The sequence below is a fragment of the Schistocerca gregaria genome, chromosome 7 (genome assembly GCF_023897955.1).
Source record: "Schistocerca gregaria isolate iqSchGreg1 chromosome 7, iqSchGreg1.2, whole genome shotgun sequence".
Taxonomy (NCBI): Eukaryota; Metazoa; Arthropoda; class Insecta; order Orthoptera; family Acrididae; genus Schistocerca; species Schistocerca gregaria.
Window position 1 is genome coordinate 411,880,428 of NC_064926.1, and position 16,386 is coordinate 411,896,813.

Consider the following 16,386-nt stretch of genomic DNA (forward strand, 5'->3'; position numbering starts at 1 on the left):
TAGCGATATAATTATGCCAGTACATTTAGTGGCATGTTTGAACACGTCTGCAACATGTGTAGAGAATACAGTTAGCAGTTAAGAAATAATAAATGAAAACGTCATGCTTCATGCTTAGTTTTACAGACTCAACAACGGGAAGGTAACAAGCAATAAACATTTTTCTTTCGGTCATTTTGTGGGGGTTATCAGCGAGAAAAATTTGGTAAAATTTTGACATTACTATGATGTTTGGTGCAAGTCACTAATTGCTCTCATTCTGAAATACTGAATGCATCAAGTGTGAGTATTCGCGAGTTGTGAGCTACGCTACTCTTTAAGGTAATGTATTTGTCAATTCAGGGTAAAAGCTGTCTCCATTCCATATTTCATCCAAATTCATCCAACCGCTTCAGCCTGAAGGAGTAACTAATATACAAACAGTAACACAAAATCTTGAATCTGTGAAACGTGCAAGATTAAGGGATACATCTAAAAGTTATATTTCACACATTCCGGCCCCGCCCACAATAAATGCATTAACACCTCATCAAAATTAGTAACTTTTCACTCTTTATAAGGCAAAGTAAAATCACTGAGTTAAGTTCGTTTGAAGTGATACAGATTATGATAGAGAAGACCATACAGAAATGTGCAGGTATACAATATTCCTGCCACATAAATGTTTGTTTTCAATTATACGCGCGAGTGGTGTGTGTGTGTGTGTGTGTGTGTGTGTGTGTGTGTGTGTGTGTGTGTGTGTGTGCGTGTTTGCTACTCTAGATTGTTTGCCTATCAGAAGCTTATAAAAATGTTGAGTTACTCCACGAATATACGAAAGTGTTCGAAAACACTCAACTGTGTCATAAAATGACACACGACTCTCGATTATATCTCCTCCCAGTAAACTTTCGTCACATCCCAAAACAGCCAATATCTCTTGATAAGAATAAGATTAAGGAAATTGAAAATGTGGTAAAAAGTTTGACGAAGTCTCATCGAACACTGTTACGGTTCTCTTTGACTTTAATAAAGAGTATTATCAGCGCACTCTGAATGTTGTTTTTACTTTTTGTAAGAAAAACTACACTCTCCTGTACTTTGCAGAGGCCATTAAGCCAACTGAAACTTATAGCGTCTTTTGACCTCTTCCAGCTTGTTTGAAATCTATCTCCTATTTATTCCACACCAGCATCTTACTCCTGCTGTGGTACAGCTACTCCTCGTGTTACAGACTTCCGACGTACACATGTGGCGTAACTGTTTTATATTCTGAACTTAACATGAGCTTCTAACTTCATTAAACCGGATTATTTCACTACTCTGTCCGCCCCGATCGGTGACTCAGTGTGTTCGGTCAGGGGGTTCGGTGCCCTCTGTAATAAAGAAAACTGAGTTAATGGATCAACGACGAACTGAAACGGGTGTCTTGCCACGTCCGCCCCGAGCAGATACAACGAATGAATATGAACAAAATGAGATTTAAAAAATAAATGGTCAGCGTGACGGACTGCCGTCCTAAGGGGCCCGGCTTCGATTCCCGGCTGGGTCGGGGATTTTCTCCGATCTTGGACTCGGTGTTGCGTTGTCTTCATCATCATTTCATCCCAATCCGGTGCACAGGTCGCCCAATGTGGCGTCGAAAGTAACACGACCTGCAGCAAAGCGGCCAGACCTGCTCCGTAAGGGACCTCCCGGCCAATGACGCTAAACGCTCATTTCCATTTACATATCACTACTCTTTATTCTACTTATCACTTCAGTTTATTAATATCTTTAAATCGTATGCACCTTTTTATGTTTTTATCTATTTCATATATTTGACGTTTAACCTACATTCTTTCTGGGGCTCACCACATATTGCTTTAGCCTAACAGCTTCTTCTTCTTCTTCTTCTTCTTCTTCAGCAAGGCTAGAGCTATTCGTAGTATTTTCGTCTATATTTGATTTGTGTCTCCAATTTTGTCTATGGTATTCTTCGAACCGCGTCAAACGAATTCCTCTCCAAGTTTAATACAGCCCAACTGTCAATCGTAAGCACAACTCTTCAGTAACTTAATTTCTCCCATCCGTTTGAATGTCGCCCCTATATTTGATGCTACTATGTTACGATTTGATTAAGTATTCACACTTGTGTGTACATCTTAGCCTTGCGTCAGTTTCCAAAAGTTCTGTTCACCAGTGATATAGTTAACTGATATTACTTTCTCCCTGTCTTTCTAAAAGAAATGTATTGTGTAGTAAGTATCTAATAAGGAGGACTGTAAGGTTACACCAGACGTTGTAGATATTGACAAAATACTCGTACACCAAAAGAAAGAAATACAACACACAGCACCTCAAGCGTCAGGATATCACCATAATCAAATAAATAAATTAAACCGATTGATAGACTGTTGACCGAGTGACACATAAAGGGAAAGAGTGAGACGTGGAAAGAGGGAGAGGGCGAGAGAGAGAGAGAGAGGGGGGGGGCAGGGAGAGGGAGAAAGAGGGATAGAATTATATTGATGACTTAATATACAGCTGACGAGCAAGAGGGTGATAGCCGAGAGGGTTCATCAGATGAAAATAGATAGTGTGACCAAATACAGAAAATGTGACGCTTACAAGGTGACCACACCTCTTTGCCATCACCGATGTAGTCCAAATGTATAGTATACTCAAAGCTTGACATGAAATGAAAGTGTCGTTTAAGAGGGAGCTCCTGATGTTCAAGTGTTAAGGAAAAATATCATCTTCGGAGCGAGTCAGCAGAGGCATGAGCCTCTTATATTGATATAGTTTCCGAGTAGCAGTTGGCGAAGCGGAAAGAGTGCAGAACTGTAATACGGGAGTTGTGGGATCGAGGACCTATGCAGAAACTGCTTTTATTTAGTATGAACGCATGGTTTCGCGGCGATATAAATTAATAAAATGTTCTCGGGATTCCAGCCGCGTCAAGTAGTTAAAATTCTTTTATTTGCAATTTTTATGTAATTTACAGCACAAATAAACTGAAAGAATGCCCACTATATTGCAATTATTAATATTTTATTGAAAGACTATAAAAAGATAAAGCAAAGAAAAATTTGGTATTGCAAATAAATTAAGAGAGAAGGGTTGTGTTGCGTAAACGAGAAGGACGCATGTAAAATTAGAGATTTACTTTATTTTACAGTTAATGATTTACACTTGCTATGTCATCTGGTCATTTTCTCGTCATCTTGCACGAGTTATAATCTCCACATTTTTAAAATTAGACGGTGGTATTAAAGTATAAAAAACAACACTTGGGTTCCATTCATAAAAGGTAATTTCTCATCGCCAGGGCTGGCAATAAACGACACGTAAAGCATCATTACGCCATATATTGGCAAGGATATCTGGTGATGTATCATATAACGATGCAGTCTGATGTTACTTTCTTTACCCTCTCGACGATATAAGACAACTTTTGAACCTTTTTTTATCAATTGCCATCCTGACGATAATAACAGACAACGCAGGACTATATTTTCTGCTAAGAGCTGCTCGAAAGTCCTTTACGCTTTAATTACAATCTCTTCTGTAAAATTATGTTAAGAATCCTCATGGATGCTTTCTCGGAAATTTATTTATGATCTCACATTTTCCTTTGCCTTCCTTTCCCTTCCTTTTATGTAAATACTAATCAGTACAATATATTCCGGGAGAATATTGGGTTTGTAATAGGAACGAAAGAGGATAAAGTCTAACTGAGTTCTGAAATATATATCAGACAAAAATCGCTGTTGAAGAATCACAAGAGGAGGAAGTGTGTTTAGAAAATACCGGGAGATATGGAAGGATTTCAATTAGATTACGTCATGGTCGGTCAGGGTTTCCGAAATAAGATAGTGGATTGTAAGGCATACCCATCATCAGACTTCAAGAAGAATATAATAATTCCAATACCAATAAAAGCAGGTGTTGACAGATGTGAAATTTACCGAATTATCAGTTTAATAAGTAACAGCTGTAAAATAATAACGCGAATTCTTTACAGACGAATAGAAAAACTGGTAGAAGCCGACCTCGGGGAAGATCAGTTTGGATTCCGTAGAAATATTCAAACACGTCAGGCAATACAGACCCTACGACTATTAGAAAATAGATTAAGGAAAAGCAAAGCCACGTTTATGGCATTTGTAGACTTTGAGAAAGCTTTTGACAATGTTGACTGGGATAATCTTTTTCAAATTCTGAAGGTGGCAGGGATAAAATACAGGGAGAAAAAGGCTATTTATAATTTGTACAGAAACCAGATGGCAGTTATAAGAGTTGAGGGACAGGAAAAGGAAGCAGCGGTTGGGAAGGGAGTGAGACAGGGTTGTAGTCTCTCCCCGATGTTATTCAATCTGTATATTGAGCAAGCAGTAAAGGAAAGAAAGGAAAAATTCGGACTAGGTATTTAAAATCCATGGAGAAGAAATAAAAACTTTGAGGTTCGCCGATGACATTGTAACCCTGTCAGAGGCAGCAAAGGACTTGGAAGAGCACTTGAACGGAATGGGCAGTGTCTTGAAACGAGGATATAAGATGAACATCAACAAAAGCAAAACGAGGATAATGGAATGAAGTCGAATTAAGTCGGGTGACGCTGAGGGCATTAGATTAGAAAATTAGGCACTTAAAGTAGCAAAGGAGTTTTTTTAGTTGGAGAGCAAAATAACTGATGAGGGTCAGAGTAGAGAGGATGTAAAATGTAGACTGGCAATGGCAAGGAAAGCGTTTCTGAAGAAGAGAAATTTGTTAACATCGAGTATAGATTTAAGTGTCAGGAAGTCGTTTCTGAAAGTATTTGTATGGAGTGTAGCCATGTATGGGAATGAAACGTGGACGATGAATAGTTTAGACAAAAAGAGAATAGAAGCTTTCGAAATGTGGTGCTACAGAAGAATGCTGAAGATTATATGGGTAGATCACATAACTAACGAGGAGGTAGGACATGTTCTGAGGCATCAAGGGATCACAAATTTAGCATTGGAGGGCAGCGTAGACGGTAAAAGTCGTAGAGGGAGACCAAGAGATAAATACACCAAGCAGATTCAGAAGGATGTAGGTGTCAGAAAGTACTGCGAGATGAAGAAGCTTGCACAGGATAGAGTAGCATGGAGAGCTGCATCAAACCACTCTCAGAACTGAAGATCACAACAACAACGACAACAACCCAGTACCAGATAAAGACACACATCACAATTTAGTAATTATAGGCAGTACGCTAATGTTTAAGAGGTTAGTCAGTAAGGATTAAGGCTCAAAGACGTGGGATAAGGATAAAAAAAATGCTCAGAAATGTAGACTTACGCTGGAAGTTCTTTGGGGCAATATATACAGCGAAAATGAATAGCTCAGAAGGAAGCGGAAGGGACATTTCTAGAAAGAGCAATCAAAGAAGTTGGAAAGAAATACTTAGGTACAGCCGGCCAGGCTGGCCGAATGGTTCTAGGTGCTACAGTCTGGAACCGCGCGACCGCTAAGGTTGCAGGTTCGAATTCTGCCTCGGGCATGGATGTGTGTGATGCCCTTAGGTTAGTTAGGTTTAAGTATTTCTAAGTTCTAGGGGACTGAAGACCTCAGAAGTTAAGTCCCATACGGCTCAGAGCCATTTGAACGATATGAACTTGCGTACAAGGAAGGTAACTATCAGGAATCCAAAGGTAACAGAAGAAATAATTCAGTCAGTGGACAAAGAAGTAAGCACAAAACAGTTCCCGTAATTTCAGAAATACAGAAAGACAAGTCACCTAAGAATGAAATAATGGGAAGCCCAGGGAAGCCAAGGCAAAATGGATGCATGAAAAAAGTTCAGAGATCGAAAAAGAAATGATTGTAAAAAGGAGTGGCTCAGCTTATACAAAAATCAAATCACTGCTGAAATTCAAAGGAATGGCTGTAATATTTGGAGTGTAATCGGAATACCACATTTAAATGCGGAAGAGAACGCGGATATGCGGAAAGAGTACATTGAAGGAGTCTTATTTGATGACGAAGTAGAAGATGAAACAGGAATCGATAAGAAAAAAAGATGACAATCACTAATAGAATCAGAATTTGAAAACACATTGGAAGACTTCAAATCAAATAATGCGTTAGCGATCGCTAATTTTCGATCGGAATTTCATAAACCCATCTACTGAAATGGCATAAAAAGACTATTAACGTTGTTGGGTGTGTAGAATGTATGACACTGGTGCTATACCATAAGATTTTCGAGAAAGAGCATCCACACATTTCCCAACACTGTAAGTCTACAACTACGAGATTTACAGCAGAATCAGCTTAACAGCTTACGCATCCAAGTTGCTTGCAAGAATAGTACACAGAAGAATAGACAAGGAAATTGAGAATTTGTTAGATGGATATCAGCTTGGCTTTAAGAGAGGTGAAGCCTCCAGAGAGGCAGTTCTGACGTTGCGGTTGATAATAGAAACAAAACTAAAGAAAAATAAGACTCGTTCATTGGATTTGTCGACCAGGAAAAAGCGTTCGACAGTGTAAAATGGTGCGAGATATTCCAAATTATGAGAAAAATGGGGCAAACTGTAGGGAAAGACTGTTAATATGCAATATGTACAAGTAACAAGAGGAAAAAGAGACAGTGATACTAAAAAATAGTGCTCAGATTAAAAAGGGTGAAGGTAGTGATATAGACTCTCGCCCCTGTTGCTGAACCTATACACCGAAGAAGCAATGATGGAAATAAAAGCTCAAGGGTGCGATTAAAACTCATCGTGAAAGGCTATCAATCATACGATTCGCGGATGACTTTGCTTTCCTCAGTGAAAGTTACGCTATCAATCATACGATTCGCTGATGACTTTGTTCTCTTCAATGAAAGTTAAGAACAAATGCAAGATCTGCTGAATGGAATGAACAGTTTAATGGGTACAGAATGTGGACTGAGAGCAAATCGAAGAAGAGGAAAGATTATATTAGATTAGCACTTGTTCCATGGATCATGAATACGACATTTCGTAATAATGTGGAACATGCAGTGTTAATAAAACGTGTCTATACAACATATTACATTACAGAAAATATTAAATGACACTAATTTTTTTTTGTGGGGGTTGAGGAAATGATCCACTTACTATATCCAAAAATTCATCTAGAAATGTAGTAATAATAAATAGCAGAAAGCAGAATACCAACAAACTTATCATCATAATTTTGATGGAAAAGGGATTCTGCTATCTGGGCAGCAAAACAGCCTCTGACGGATGGAGCAAGGAGTACATAGATAGGAGATTAGGACTGGTAAAAAGGCGTTCCTGACTAATAGAAGTCTGCGTGTATCAAATATAGGCCGTAATTTGAGGAAGAAGTATTTTAGATATTTGGGGGTCACAGATGTTATGTTAGTGAAAAATGGATTGTGGGATAACCGAAACAGAAAACAATCGAAGCATTTGAGATGGGTAGCTACAGAAGAACGTGGAAAATGGGTGGACTGACAAGGTAAAGAATCAGGAAGGAGATTCTCCGCCGAATCGGAGCAGATACGGAAAAAAACTGACACGAACAAGGGACTGTATGACAGATTACAGAATAACTTATATGTTACTAGTTGGAGCTGTTGACGATAAATACCGTAGAGGAAGACAGGTTTGGGATACATCCAGAAAGTAATTGAGAGCGTATGTTGCATGTGCTAATCTGAGATGAAAAGGGTGTCACAGGAGAGGAATTCGTTGCGTGCCGCATCAAACCATCCAGTAGACTGATGATTCAGAAAAAAAGTAACTTAAAAACTAAAAAATAACTGACTCGACCACAACAGCCTCAGATTACCGTTCTACACTCTTTCCGCTGCGCCAACAGCTTCCTGGAGATTGTGCTAACGTAAGTGGCTTACGTCTCATCCAACCAGCGGCGAAAATTCTTTTCCTTTTTAAAATACTTCGGGATCTGGAGGACCCGCTTACGTCACTTTCGTTTCTGGCCAAGCTTTGCATACACCATAAATTTGGAATAAATCGTTTGTGACGAGTAGATGTTGTTCCCTTATTGGCCGAAACAAATCGTACAGTTACAGACTAAATGAAGTTTAGGTATTGTGCTGGTCTAGGAATACTGGCATACCTCTCGCGTGCTTTGAACAGTTTTACTTTTGTATTTCAAAATTGACGTTAAGCACGATGTATGTTTCTTAGTTATTAATTATAGGATGGATTTGAAAGACTTAGCAGCGGATAAACAAGTGTACTCTTCAGTCCGATTTATGAAAAATGTACTAGATAGCTAATGCGTCGCCTGCATGTATGTGTCTACTACGCATTTCATACTTCTGTGTCCAGTGCGGAGACTTCATCGATCCACCTTCAGAGTATTGCACTACCATTCTTACGAATAACACTTGTGAAAAAGGTACACTTAAATTTTTACGTGCCAGCTTTGGTCTCTCTTACTTTATTACTGCGTTCGTGTCTCGCCATGATTTCCGCATACGATGGACAAAGTTGGAAACTTAATGAAAATATCTCGCCGCAACAATAAACGAGTTTGTATTAACGTCTGCCATACCATGTCGCATATCATAGCCGTGACACTAACTTCCCTTTTTCGCTAATGTACAAAACGAAGTGCCCTTATTTGAGGATTTTCCTATATCCTCCATTATCATTTCTCACCAAAACTTTTCCCATATGTTGATTATAGCATTAATGTTAAGTTCACTTGTTGTGTACGTAAATCTAAAGAGGTATTTCAATTTTATCATGTGACAGAAATGTTATAAGTTATGGTATTAGTTACTCAGTTTCTAATTATCTAGCAGTATCTATTATTTATTGTAAATATTAGCTCTTTGTACTGTACAGCCTTGAAGGAGTTCTGGATTTCTCTTAGAATGATGATGAGAAAGACCGCTTTAGTTTTATGATAAATATTTATTTATGATTCAAATAATTATTAGCTATAGAGCCACGACTTAAGAATGATCTGTAAATAAGCATGAGAAAAACGTATAAATTCCTGATTCTGTTGAGATGTAGTTAAATTGTAATTTGTACTATATAGGAAAATTATGTACTCACATTTATTTCAGAACTTAGATCAAGGATAACCACTCAATGACTCAAGATTCTCTTTCAATTTTAATAAAATTGTTGAACGGTCAAGAGGTCGGTGGTCATATTAAGATACCGCATTCTACTAAAGGGCATTATGCTAATAAAGGATGTCTAGAATAAATAAAAATCGGTAAACAAGATGGATGGAAAAGTTTAAAACAAATTATATGTGTAATGGATGAAAACCTACATTATGATGTTACATCTACATCTACATCTACATGACTACTCTGCAATTCACATTTAAGTGCTTGGCAGAGGGTTCATCGAACCACAATCATACTATCTTTCTACCATTCCACTCCTGAACAGCGCGCGGGAAAAACGAACACCTAAACGTTTCTGTTCGAATTCTGATTTCTCTTATTTTATTTTGATGGTCATTCCTACCTATGTAGGTTGGGCTCAACAAAATATTTTTGCATTCGGAAGAGAAAGTTGGTGACTGAAATTTCGTAAATAGATCTCGCCCCGACGTAAAACGTCTTTGCTTTAATGACTTCCAACTCGCGTATCATATCTGCCACACTCTCTCCCCTATTACGTGATAATACAAAACGAGCTGCCCTTTCTTGCACCCTTCCGATGTCGTCCGTCAATCCCACCTGGTAAGGATCATACACCGCGCAGCAATATTCTAGCAGAGGACGAACGAGTGTAGTGTAAGCTTCTCTCTAGTAGACTTGTTGCATCTTCTAAGTGTCCTGCCAATGAAATGCAACATTTGGCTCGCCTTCCCCACAATATTATCTACGTGGTCTTTCCAACTGTAGTTGTTCGTAATTTTGACACCCAGGTACTTAGTTGAATTGACAGCCCTGAGAATTGTGCTATTTATCGAGTAATCGAACTCCAACGGATTTCTTTCGGAACTCATGTGGATCACCTCACACTTTTCGTTATTTAGCATCAACTGCCATCAGCCACACTATATAGCAATTTTTCTAAATCGCTTTGCAACTGATACTGGTCTTCGGATGACCTTACCAGACCTTAAACTACAGCATCATCTTCGAACAACCTACGAGAACTGCTCAGATTGTCACTCAGGTCATTTATATAGATCAGGAGCAGCAGAGGTCCCAGGACACTTCCCTGGGGAACACCTGATATCACTTCAGTTTTACTTGCTGATTTGCCGTATATTACTACGAACCGCGACCTTCCTGACAGGATAGCACGAATCCAGTCGCACAACTGAGACGATACCCCATAGGCCTGCAGCTTGATTAGAAGTCGCTTGTGAGGAACGGTGTCAAAAGCTTTCCGGAAATCCAGGAATACGGAATCAACCTGAGATCCCTGTCGATAGCTGTCAGGTAAGGTAAAATAAATCACAGAAGCGAGAGCTGTATAACTGTGTGGTAGGTAACAAAGGTCAAGTGTAGACAAAATACTGCATGCAAAGTAGATGATTATCGAGATAAAAGAAGGACTGGGGAAATGGGAAATTAAAAATATTATATGGACCTACCAATAGCGTCAACATGTGCTGACGACATGAGGTAAACAGCTAGCGCAAAGACAGGAACGGAGATCAACCTGTGCCCGGGCTGACGGGGAAAACGGGCGCATGCGGGTGAAGCCGTGTACAACGGGAAGCGACATTGGAACAGAATTATAAAATGTGGCAGAAAAAGTTGGCTGGCACCTTCCGTGGCAAAAAAAGTTAGCTAGCACCTTTACAAGAAGTTTTACAAGTGGATGCTTGAAGAACCTAAGTTACAACAGTTACTTTATTACCTAAACAAAGGAAGGAGGAGTGTAAGAGGCTATCATATCTAGTGCAATAAAGTTGTAAAACGAAACAAATTATACAGAAAATTATTGGAAAATATTCAAAAATAAAAAGAACATAAATGGCTATGTATGAAACTCACAGTATTTAACAATTGTATTGGTCATGCTTGAATCTAACTTAGTGGAATGCCAGGTAACACTGCGTAAAAATGATTTAAAGTAAGGAATAGCATATATTTAGTAGGTTGTTCTACAAGGTGTTCCATATGTCTGACAACCACACGTACGGCGCAGTGGACAGTGGCTGCGAGCGCTCCGTTGCCCGGCGAATCACATGCCGTGTCACCCGTCCACTGCAGCAGTACTATATTTAAAATATAGTCACTCGGGTCACACAGTGACGCACTGTAAGTGCCTGCTATTGTTTTCCACGCATTTCTGACGCCCACTCAAGAAATTATTCATCTCAGATATAATTCTCTTTGAGAAATTGATCCAATTGCCTCGCATATATGGTTCTCACGTTCTTTTGACATGTGCGGTTTTGTTGTGTGTCCTTTATTCTCTGCAATTCCCCACAAATAGAAACCGCACTGGGTTAAATCGGGATTTTAAGCAGGCTGTCACAGAATACACTGTCAATTGCTTACATGGAAACATTGGCCGTATAATCCCTTTCGGAACTCCGTTTGGAAAAAGAAGGAAGCTCCGTTCTCTTCCACGTACCTCATTAAAGAACGGCTGCCAAATGTTTTGCACATATCTTTCACTGTTAAATGTGTCATTAAAAAACGTGCGCATCACATTCCTACTCTCTGACTGTGAAGAGATTCCTCATGAAGCGCAATAGATCTATCGGCGCCCCAATGTCGACAGTTTGGGATTAACATACCCGTGTCACCATCATGGAATCCTTTCAAAACCCATTCGCAAAACCTAACCTTGTGCACTGTATCACCAAATTTACGCTCTTTCACTACTGTTCCTTTACAGGGCCGTAGCCCAAGTAACTTAGCAGTACTTTGTACATAGGAGCAAGAGATATGTGTTTGATGTGAAAGACGTCTAAGAAATTCTTAAGGTAGTTTTCCAGGCGGTATGCAGTGCAATCGCGATGAACTTCTGTGAGAACTGTGCGTCGTCCTTTACCCTGCTTGTCATGAACACTCTCCGAAATTTCACTAATTTGTGACGAGTCGGAATTCCAACACCTGGAAACTTCTGTTCAAATAATCTCCAGACAGACGGAGCGAACTCAGCACACATACATTAATAGTAAATAAACACTCGTTGTGGCGTGGAATAATTCCTTCTTGCCATTGTTTTCACAGACTGCACCGTTGCACCCGTGTTGTTTACTCCACTGTTTGAATAATGTACCCTGTATTTAAGCAGTCGAAGTGTCCTGAAACTTTGCGGTGCCACAACTCTAGTTGCACATTTTGTGTGTGAACTGAGAGAGTATCTATGCATGTTAATTGTACTATCTCTTTGAGAACGTTCCATTTATGTCCCTTTCTTCGCCTATGAAGCATTTTTAATTTATATTGCAGATCTATAATGGAGTGTCCTTCTCACACAGATGGTTACTTAGGCTGACAGGGAGTTAGGTAGGTTAAGATGTTCTTTAAATCTAGTACGAATGCTTCTGCCTGTTTTTCCAATGTATTTCACAGTGCAGTTGTCGTACGTAAGGCAGTAATAATGTATTTTCTCTCTGAAGGGTTCTCTTGGTACCTGTACTCTGAGATGAGGAGGGTAGGCCTAATGTGATACCTCCTGATATCGTGTCAGACCTTCTTTCGCTCGGTATTGACTCGCCATGTCGCTGGAATATCCTGGAGAAATGCTGAGTCACATCGCTCTGTATAGCAGTCCATAACTGCGGAAGTGTTAACCGGTGCTGGAATCTGTGCACGAGCTGAACTCTCGGCTGTATTCCATTAATGTTCGATGGGATTCTTGTCGGGTGATCTGGGTGTCAAAATCATTCGTTCGAATTATCCAGAATGTTCTCAAACCAGTCGCGAGCAAATGTTGAACTGTGAGATAGCGCATTGTTATCCATAAAAAATGCATCCTTGTTTAGAAACATTAAGTCCATGAATGGCTGCAAATGGGCTCCAAGTACCCGAACATAAACAGGATCCAATCCAGTCCATGCATGAAGTCCATGAATGGCTGCAAATGGGCTCCAAGTAGTCGAACATAAACAGGATACAATCCAGTCCATGTAAACACAGCCCACACCATTACGAAGGCACCACCACAGTGCTTTCTTCGCAACTTGAATCCCTGGCTTCGTGTGATCTGCGCCACACTCGAGCCCTGCCTTCAGCTCTTACCAGCTGATATCGGGACTAACCAGACCAGGACAACCGATACGGTCACGAGCCCAGGAGAGGCGCTGCAAGGGGCAACGTGCTGTTAGCAAAGGCGCTTGCCTCGGTCGTCTGCTGCCATATCCCATTAACCCACATATCGCCACAGTGTTGTAACGTGTGTATTCTTCAGACGTCCCACATTGATTTCTGCGGTTATTTCGCTCTATTGTTGCTTGCCTGTTAGCATCGAACACTCAAAGCAAACGCCGATGGTTGAAATGGTTCTAAGCACTATGGGACTGAACGTCTGAGGTCATCGTCTCAGTTATGTGACTGGATTTGTGATTTCCTCTCAGAGAGGTCACACTTCGTAGTAATTGACGGAAAATCATCGAGTAAAACAAAAGTGGTTTCTGGCGTTCCCCAAGGTAGTGTTATAGGCCCTTCGCAGTTCCTTTTCTATATAAACGGTTTGGGAGACAATGTGAGCAGCCGTCTTCGGTTGTTTGTAGATGACGCTGTCGTTTATCGACTAATAAAGTCATTAGAAGATCAAAACAAACTGTAAAACTATTTAGAGAAGATATCTGATTAGGCCGAAAATTGGCAGTTGACCATAAATAACTAAAAATGTGAGGTCAACCACATGAGTGCTAAAAGGAGCTCGTTAAACTTCGGTTACACGATAAATCAGTCTAATCTAAAAGCCGTAAATTCAGCTAAATACCTAGGTATTACAATTACGAACAACTTAAATAGGAAGGAGCACATAGAAAATGTGGTGGGGAAGGCTAACCAAAGACTGCTTTATATTAGCAGGACACTTAGAAAATGTAACTGACCTACTAAGGGGACTGCCTACACGACGCTTGTCCGTCCTCTTTTAGAATACTGCTGCGAGGTGTGGGCACCATACGAGATAGGACTGGCGGAGAATATCGAAAAAATACAAAGAAAGGCAGCACGTTTTGTATTATCGCGAAATGTGGGTGAGAGTGTCAGAGAAATGATAAAGGATTTTGGCTGGACATCATTAAAAAATTGCGTTTTTCGTTGCGACGGAATCTTCTCAACAAATTCCAAGCATCAATTTTCTCCTCCTAACGCGAAAATATTTTGTTGAAACCGACCTACATGCGGAGGAACGATCACCATTATAAAATAAGGGAAATCAGAGCTCTTACGGAAAGATGTAGGTGTTCATCCTTTCTGTGCGCTATACGAGATTGGAATAATAGAGAAGGTGATTCGATGAACCCTTCTGCGAGGCACTTAAATTTGATTTGCAGAGTATTCATGTAGATGTAGATGTAGAAATACCAACCCTACGTTATAGGAACCGATGGGGTTACAGTACATGATCACTAAAGCCCACAAGAAGCTAAGGAATTTAAGCAGACGGCGAGGTGAATTTTGGCTTTCTGATAACTAAACCGTATTTCAGAAAGGCTCAGAACCGCTCGGCCACAGCGTCACGCTCAAACGCCGCTGCTTTCGGCCGTTAAGTGAAGGCCATCGGCCACTGTGTTGTACGTGGTGAGAGGTTATCCTCGAAATTTTGTATTCTCGGCACAGACTTGACATTGGATCTCGGTGTACTGAATTCCCTAACGGTTTCTGAAATGGAGTGTCCGATGCGACTAACTCCAACTACAATGTCACGTTCAAAGTCTATCACTTCCCATCGCGCGGCCATAATCACGTCGGAAGCCTTTCCACATGAATCACCTCAGTGAAAATTAGAGCTCCAACGATGCACTGTCCTTTAACACCTTGTGTACTGGATTCTACCGCCGTCTGTACGTCTGCACATCGTTATCCTCTAACTCTGTCACCTCACTGTACTTGTCTTAAACCCTTTCCCTGAGTGTAGTGTTATGGCAGCAAGTGACAGCCGCACGCCGGCGCTCTCTGTTTCCAGTGGACACCGTCAACGGGGACGAGCTGCGTCTGTCGAGACTCGACCGCCGCCAGATGGCCGCCTACCTGTGCATCGCGTCCAACGACGTGCCGCCGGCGGTCAGCAAGCGCATCACGCTCAACGTCAACTGTGAGTAGGCCTACACCCTGTCTGTCTAGGTCTGCAGCGATAGCTTTTCACCCTGCTAACTGGAACACACTCTTTGAAATTATGAATGTAGCAGGTTTAACCAATAGGGCGTTCAGTAAGTAATGCAACAGGTTCTGCACTCTGAAAGTACGTTGGTTTTATTCAGGATGCCAATATACCGTATTATTGGCCACTTTTTTGTCTACAAATTTCTACTTTACAACATAATCTCCGTTCAATGAGACGGCCTTACGCCACCTTACTGGACGCGCCAGTATATGCGCATAGTATGACTCGACTGCTCGGCGTCGGAGCCAACGCCTTACTGCATCAATAACTTTCCAATCATCCACGTTCTGCTTCCAGCCGAGTGCATCCTTCAGTGAGCTAAACAGCTGGAAATCGGAAGGTGCGAGTTCCTGTATGGGAGTTGAGGAAGAACAGTCCAATGAAGTACTGTGACGTACTTGCATTGTCATGCCGAATGACAAGTTAGTTTTCATTTTTACGGCGACGAACACGCTGAAGTTGTTTCTTCAATTTCCTGAGGGTGGCACAATATACACTCATGCTCATAAATTAAGGATAATGTTGATACATGGTGAAACAACGCTCTGGTGGGCGGCTTGCGGGCTTCAAACACCTCGGGATATAACCATGCGGTGCATTTGACCTGCAGTGGCCGCACGGTGGCGCTGGTGGCAGTCCAGAGGTGTGTTGGTGCGTGTCAGAGTACGGTGCAGCGAGTAAGTGTGCAGACGTTTTCAGACATGCTAATGGTGACTGTGTGTTGAAAATGGCTCAAAGAACACATATTGATGACGTTGTGTGGGGTAGAATACTAGGGCAACTGGAGGCTGGTCAAACACGGCAGGGTCGTAATACGAGCCGTCCGTGTGCCACAAAATGTGATCTCAACATCATGGTAACCATTCCAGCAGACAGGAAACGTGTCCAGGTGCTACAGTACGGGCTGTCCACAGTGTAAAACACCACAAGAAAACCTATATATGACCATCAGTGCCCGCGGACGGCCACTGAGTACTGCAAGTAGCCTTGCTCTGGACCTTATTGCAGCAACTGGAACAGTTTTCTACAGACGACTGAATAGACATGGTGTATTCGGCCGGAAACCTGCAAGGTGCATTCCACTAACCCTTGGTCACAGGAGAGTGGTCCCACGTTATGTTCACGGACGAATACAGGTATAGTCTGGACA

At 41.0% G+C, this 16,386-nt stretch overlaps 1 protein-coding gene across 1 annotated transcript in view; it reads left to right on the forward strand.

Moving 5' to 3' along the window:
* The window catches only part of LOC126281991 (lachesin-like), a 1,255,045-nt gene that overhangs the window by 1,195,011 nt on the left and 43,648 nt on the right, over positions 1-16,386 (forward strand). The window contains exon 5 of the mRNA XM_049981377.1: positions 15,039-15,167. Within this exon, the coding sequence (XP_049837334.1) occupies positions 15,039-15,167 (129 nt within the window). The remainder of the gene's footprint in view (positions 1-15,038; positions 15,168-16,386) is intronic.